Raw genomic sequence first — 7,732 nt, 5'->3', positions numbered from 1 at the left:
CTATGGATTATTTTCCACTTTATAAACATTTTAGTTTTGCCATTTGAAAACATTAACTATTTGACTTTAATTTAAATTTGAATTGTGTTTGAATTAAGGTGAGGTTTAGCAATAGTAATTGTGATGACATGGCACCATTAGTAGGGGTTTACTCTAGCTTGATTATCAGGGTGTTACAGGCATGGGGCAGAGAGTAGGAAGGGAGTGGAGGATGATCGATGCGGCTATGGCCGGGCATGTGGTTTAAATAGTGGGCAGATGGCAGGGCAACCGGCGAGGAGATTAATGGTGGGCGGCAGACGAACGGACGGGTGGAACTAGCTCGCCATTCCTCAGCGACCACACTCATGTTTAATGTAGCCAGGTGGATTGATGGGTCATTGTTTCGATGCGGAGCAGCCGCATGCACCGGGAAGCGGCGAGGGTGACGCTCTCGGTCGGCGCGCTGTTTGAATGCCGGAGCGTTGTGAGAGGTCGTGTCGTGCTATGGCGGCATGAATGCAACACTGGTGCTCTGGAGCGGCGTTGACCTTTTCTGACGGCAATGCGCATGGGCGTGAGAGAGGGGTTTTTGGTGGGCCAAGTTAGTCAGACGCGAACATGACAGCAACCCGGATTCCCGCAAAGCCCTCAGTTTGTCTTTTGTTTATGGGAATAAGTGTGCCCAGACCGCCGAACAGACCGATGCAGGTCCGCATTGGATGGCAAAACATGTGTGGACCGCTCGGGTCAGACAATTGCGGGCGGTTTAAGGATGCGCATTGAAGATGCGCTAAGCTCACTTCTTATAGCATCTACAGCCGCGGACAGCAAATCCGACCCCTCAAATCCCATAGATGCGCCTGTGTGCGTTCGCGGACAGTGGCCGGTCACACCTCAAATTTGCTCCTCTGCTCTAGATACCTCATACTAGAAGCCTTAGATCCATACAAAAACATGGAAACGACGAAATCCCTGTAATATATAGATCAAATAACCTATACTAGCCTAATTGTCATCGGAGATGTCCACTATCTACGTGCCCGACTCCGGTTACATGGATGCAGCCGCAGCTTTGGCTCCTGTGGATCCTCCGCGTCGGCCTCCGCATCCATATCCGCTTCCACCTCATTGAAGAGCGCATTGGTCGCCGCCCATTCCTGCCTGATGAACTACCAGTTCGCCTCCACATAGGCCTCATCCTGGATGGACTCCAGGATAGCCTGCTGCTTTGCCATCTCGGCTGCTTGGGCGAACGCGAACTCCAACTCCGCGTCCTCCATGCTGAAGCCTGGAGTCGGTGCCAGCTCCTCCTCCTCTGGCTGCTCCGCATCTGCCACCTCCATCGAAGCCGACTGTTGCTCCTCTGCCTCCCCCGCCTCGTCTGTTCCTCCTCGTACTTCGGCGAGTCCGGAGGCAAGCTGGCCACGATGCATGCGATGGGCTTTGCCCGGATGTCCTGCTCAATCTGGTACGAGCGCTCCGGCATGAGCATAGCATATGTGGTCTTCTTTTGTCGAACCATGGCGATGTCGGACGGCGTGGGAAGAAAGACAGAGCGGGAGAGAGAGGTGGTGGATGGGTTTGGACTGGCGGCGCAGAGAGGGGGAAGGTGGATGTGGCTAGGGTTGGCGGACGCCGGCTCCGGGGTAGCCAGATTTGGCCTTGGCCGGCGAGCCGGAGCGGCGCCACGCGACGTTCACACCTCCTAGTAGAGGAGACGTCCATCAGGTCATCGGGTTTTCGGCTGATTCTGTTGGGAACCCATTGCCAGTCTGATGTGGAGGATGTGTCCGGACACGTTCGGGCACCCACATATCCGCTGTATATTTGGGCTGAATATGAGGGGTGCTGGTCAGCTTGGGCATTTAAGACCTGTTTAAAGAGCTCGTTTAGATCGTTTTTTCATGATTGATCAGTGACCGGACCATTCGTCAAGACGTTTGAGATTGGTTTGCGGCGCCCGAGTGTAGATGTTTTTAAGATGTGCACTCCTCAAGAAAGCTTGAGCGGGCAAATGTCGAGACGACGATCAACCAAGATAGATCCAACCGACGTTTTCATATAACCAGGTGACCATGCCGCGAAAAGCACATGTTACCATGCTCGTACCTTGCAGCAGTAGTGTAGTAGTGTGTGATGCATCGCAGAGGACGAGGAGCATTCCATGTGAAGGAGAGGAATTTAAGGGATAAGGAGGGAGGTACTGTTTTTTAAGGATTACCCACACACAGACACACATGTCCAGCAAACTTTTTGCCGAAGACTAAAGGTACATTTAGGTATGTTTAATATGCCTTGACCCACAAATAGTGGCCAATGTTATTTTAGTGATTATTTTATGTACATTTAGGTATGTTTAATATGCCTTGACCCACAAATAGTGGCCAATGTTATTGTAGTGATTATTTTATTATTTAAGTCCAAAGTCATTGGTCTTAGGTGAAGATTCGTGTGATATTTCCCTTTTTTTAAGTTTTTATCATTTATGCCATTACTTGTGTCTTACTACTCAATTTTTTCATTAGAAATTACAACCGCTAAAAAATGACATTGCTTCGTGAGATGTTTCTCAAAAATGCCATCGTTCCATTAGATGTTTGCTCAGAAATGCCATTAGACATCGTTATTGTCAGGTCAAACTCACTGACCATGTTATATGACAAAAATAACCCTATACCCACATGTCAGCTCTCTCTACCTCACAATAGTAAGTGTGGACCCACTTGTTAATTTGGAGTAAGCAAATGAATAATTTAGAGAAAATAAAAACGCTGTTGGGATCAAGTGGGACCCATGCTTTATTGTAGTGAGTGTGAGATAGAGAGAGAGGTGACATGTTGGTCTATAGGTATTTTGGTCATTATGACATGGCAAACGGGATTTGAGCTGACCACCATGGTGTCGAGTGACATCTTTGAGCATGCACCTAACTAAGCGATGGCATTTTTGAGCAGTTGAAATTTCTAGTGGCAAAACTGAGTAGTGAGACACAAAATGATAAAAACTTTTTTTTGGGTCTGTCTAGGGCACATTATCTTAGTTATCGCACATCCAAGTGACTCAATTAATCTAGAAAGAAAAAGAAAAAGGACCAAAGAAAATATTTGCATGAATCTTAACGTAAAATCAATGACATAGAATTTAGATGTGCTTTACCAAACTGTTTTTTTTTCTTTTCTTTCTTATGGTTAAGTCATTTAGATATGCGAGTTGTGCCCTAGACATTATTTTAATGTGACAAGGTACGTGGAGAAATAGAATCAAAAGTTCAGAACTAAAATAATTTCACAGCACAAAGACCTCCCAAAGTCAAAACTGAATCACCTACTAGTATTAGTATATGAAAGCCTCAAAAGAATTCCAAGTTTTCAACCAATATCTTTCACATTAACAATTCTATTAAGAAGAATCATCCATTGACTCCATTATAGTACTACCCATTTTGCAGCACCCCCTGTCTTCAAGAGCCCGACATAGAAATTCAAACTAAAAGCAATGAGCCGCGAACTGCAGATGCTTAGGTTCCTTGTGGTGGAACTAATCCATCAGGGTTTAAGTCCTACATTTGGCATTTGTGCTGGTATTTTCTGAATTTATTTCAATCATCCCGGCGATGTTCGTTCAATGGAAGGGGACATTCTCGTCAACTATGAGGCATCTGTGGTGACTTTGTCAACTGCCAGCTCATGATCTCGAAGGTGCTCATAAAGATGAGATGTGCGTGTGTTCATATGAGTGAGTATATGCGTGTGATTGTGAGCATCTGCAATTGTACTGTGTTAAAAAAATGGCCCAAAGACTTCCAGCCCACAGACACGATAAATCTCATAATTAGGCAGCAAATTTTATAAAAGGGTGCGGATAATTAAAAGGACTTATACTCCATGCATGGGCTCAAATCAATTGTATAAATACCCCCTACCCGCCCTGCTCTTTTTCTCCTCATCCTTCACACACACCTTCTCTCGCTCAACCATTTTTGTCCTTTCCCTAGAGACACCCAAGGCGATCCACAAACAGCTAGCCCATCGTACGGAAGCTCGCCACTGCTCCGGCCTCCGGCCAAATTAGGCTACGAGCCGCGCAATACAACAACGCCCCGTGCGCGCACCCCCGCGACGCCGTCGCCTGCGGTAGCGCACGCCGGCCGGCCGAGAGCGGCACGTGGACTTCGCAACAAGACGACGAGCGCTCCGCTCTAAAGTCACTATAGCTTGCTTTGATCTCGTTTCTCAATTGCATCGACCGGTCCTATCCATTTGCCTATAAATTCAGTGCCCTTACTAGGGTTTGAGCCTCCCCTGTTTCAGTTTCCCTCCAAAACCAAAGCTAGCTCCGCACGCTTGAGCTTCCTTTGCTTGCATATAGCCGTCATGTGTGAGGGGCTCATTGACCGGCCGTTGCTGCCGTGCCGGTGCAATGCCAAGAACGGCGGCGGCGTGGCCGTGTCTCCAATCGACGACCACACTGTCGTCGTTGTGTCCATGTCGGCGCCCGTCCTTGCTGACAGGCCGTCGTCGTTGACCAAGGACGCGGCGAAGGAGGCCGTGTCGATCCTGGGGCTGTCATTGCCGATGATCATGACGGGGCTCATACTCTACGTCCGTCCGATGATCTCGATGCTGTTCCTCGGCCGGCTCGGCGAGCTGGCCCTGGCCGGCGGGTCCCTCGCCATGGGTTTCGCCAACATCACCGGGTACTCAGTCCTGTCCGGCCTCGCCTCAGGCATGGAACCCGTCTGCGGCCAGGCCGTCGGCGCCAAGAACCTGCCACTCGTCGGCGCCACCATGCAGCGGATGGTGCTCTTCCTCCTCGTCGTCTCCGTGCCAGTCGCCTTCCTCTGGGTTCAGATGGAGCCGCTTCTCCTGCTTTGCGGTCAGCATGCCGCCGTCTCCGCCGCGGCGCAGCGCTACATTCTATTCTGCCTGCCCGACCTCCTCTTTCAGTCTTTCCTCCACCCGCTCCGTATCTACCTCCGCACGCAGTCCATAAACCTCCCGCTCACCACTTGCGCCATGCTCGCCGTCGCTCTCCACCTCCCCATCAACTACCTCCTCGTATCGGTGCTCGGGCTCGGCGTCGAAGGAGTCGCACTCGCCTCTGCCTGGACCAACCTCAACCTCGTGCTCTTCCTCCTCGGTTATGTCTACGTCACCGGCGTGCACCATGCCACCGGTGGCTTCACGCTGTCATACAAGCTTTTCAAGGACGATGTTGCTGCGTGGGTGCGGCTGGCTAGGCTCGCCGTCGAGAGCTGCGCGAGCGTGTGCCTCGAGTGGTGGTGGTACGAGATCATGATCCTGCTGTGCGGCCTCCTGGCCAACCCCGAGGCCACCGTCGCCTCCATGGGGGTGCTTATCCAGACCACATCGCTGCTCTACATCTTCCCGTCGTCTCTCAGCTTCGGCGTGTCGACCCGGGTCAGCAACGAGCTCGGCGCGAACCGTCCAGCTGCCGCGCGCGCCGTGGCCACCGCGGGGCTCGCGCTGAGCGCACTTCAGGGCGTCATCTCCTTCCTGTTCGCCGTGGCTGTGCGCAACGTGTGGGCGCGCATGTTCACGACGGACGCGGCCATCCTTGCGCTCACGGCGTCGGTGCTTCCTATCCTCGGGATGTGCGAGCTCGGAAACTGCCCTCAGACCACCGGATGCGGCGTGCTCCGAGGGAGCGCGCGGCCCAAGGACGGCGCACACGTCAACCTCGCCGCCTTCTACGGCGTCGGGATGCCCGTTGCCCTCGGGCTCGCGTTCTGGTCCGGCATGGACTTCAAGGGGCTCTGGCTTGGCCTTCTCGCCGCGCAGGCGGCGTGTGTCACGGTGATGCTCGTGGTGATCGGGCGCACGGACTGGAACAGACAGGCTGAGCTGGCGCAGGTGCTCGCCGGAGTCGCCGACGACATCGAACACGGAGGCTATGTCAACGGAGACGGTGGGAAAGACGCGGCCGAGTGCGTCAAGGTTGCGGCGCCCCACGGCGACGAGGACTCTAGCTTGCTCATCACTGTGGTAGGGCTGACCGGCGCGCCTTGACAACGACGGCCGTCGGCGTACGAATCACGGTAATTAGCTGGCCAGTAGAACGTGGGAGACAGACAATTTTCCAGTCCGAACATTTTTTGGGGGGAGTTCATATGAGTTGGTGTGTGTGTATCAACATACGTGTGTGCGGTACCACGTTATATTGGAGGAAAACACCTGTAATTACATGGTCTTAACTAGGTGTGTTGAGTGACCTAGTTACACCTTTTTTTCCCACTTTTATTAGGTGGCCTGGTGGTTCATCTATTGTTTTTTCATTATGATGCATTTCAATTGTAAGTAGACACTTATATATACATGAATGGAGTATATATACAAATTTTTACAGAATTAGCACTGTTTTCAATTCAAATGGAACTATATTTTACAGAAGTATACCCCACATCTTTTGGAATTTGCTAAATTTCGTTTCAAAAATCTCGCAACAACATTCTTTTCAAAATTATGGAAGTAGTGTGAACTTTGAGGAACATGGAAATCTGAGAATAACATATCCATTTTCTCGTAGAAAGGTACGTGGAATACATCATAATTGGCATGCAACTCCATAAATTTGGAGTAATAATAGTATTTTTTTAAATTAGTAGTCATCAATTTACATATCCTTATTTTATTATGATCAGCATCCTTAGTTTGTGTTCTTGTCTTTTTGATAGGTGATGCATTTCTTTGTTTGCCGGACTCAGCTATGAAAGCGTAGCCATGTGTCACTGTAGCAATATGAGACACCCCGCGCGTTGCTACGTTAACTTTATTTAAAAATGCATAGATAGTTGCTAAAAAATAACTAAATCTAATGAAAAGAAAATGTAAGCTTGAAAATCAATGAAAAAGTCTCTAAAAATATAATATAAACTTTTGAATTACTGTTAAAAATATCATTTCAAAAAAAAGTGAAGGATGACTAACATGCATGTATATGGCTGCGATACATGCATAGACTAATGCAAAAATAGTTGTAATTTATAAGTTCACTTATGTGGCAGATTGCATGTCTTAGTGAGAGAGAAGATTTAAATGCATGGCCTTGGTAAGGACGATGAGGTGAACAATTTGCATGTTGAGAAAACTGGAACCAACTTTTAAGAATGTAAGATATGAGCTAGCAGCTTTAATTTAGTGCATGTTAAGCAGGGTATAGTGTATTAATTCAATACTAAATAGCTAATACTTTATAAAGTACTCTCTCCGTTCCAAAAGACTTGTCGTGGTTTGAATTTTTGGAAGGGAGGGAGTATCTAACGGTTACACAGTCTAATAAAATTACATAATTTACGAATTTTGATATGGAAGGACGGCTAGGGCTCATACAAGTTGCAGCCCCGCCACCATCTTAGTCTATCTACTCCTCACAATAAGAGCTAGGATAACTTCGTTGACAAGATAAACAATTCATGGCCTATTTGACATATGTACTTGGATATGGTAGAAGAGCATCAGCGGTTTGTGAGATCGATACAACAAAGAGATATTCTAGTGCTTTATATTTTCTTACATGGTATTGCAGAAATCATTGTCCAAAAACCTAATCCATTATTTGTTCAATTAATATTAATGAAAGATTTATTTACTCTATAATATTTTTTTTACGTTGTAACAGAGCCAAGGGGTCTTAAGCGCAAGACCGGACCAATGCACTATTTTTTTTGTTGCTGTCTATACTGATCACACAATTAAGGCTTAGTGGAGCCTAAATGTGAGTGGGTGTTGAG

At 48.3% G+C, this 7,732-nt stretch overlaps 1 protein-coding gene across 1 annotated transcript; it reads left to right on the top strand.

Annotated features, from left to right (window-relative positions):
- The first annotated feature begins 4,430 nt into the window (after positions 1 to 4,430).
- LOC123126376 (protein DETOXIFICATION 49-like) lies at positions 4,431 to 6,157 on the top strand. The gene has a single exon (XM_044546708.1). It carries the CDS (start codon positions 4,467 to 4,469, stop codon positions 6,009 to 6,011), a length of 1,545 nt encoding a protein of 514 aa, XP_044402643.1. The 5' UTR covers positions 4,431 to 4,466; the 3' UTR covers positions 6,012 to 6,157.
- The last annotated feature ends 1,575 nt before the right edge of the window (positions 6,158 to 7,732 follow it).

This window comes from Triticum aestivum, chromosome 1A (genome assembly GCF_018294505.1).
Source record: "Triticum aestivum cultivar Chinese Spring chromosome 1A, IWGSC CS RefSeq v2.1, whole genome shotgun sequence".
Classification (NCBI taxonomy): Eukaryota; Viridiplantae; Streptophyta; class Magnoliopsida; order Poales; family Poaceae; genus Triticum; species Triticum aestivum.
This window is presented reverse-complemented; position numbering and strand designations above follow the sequence as displayed.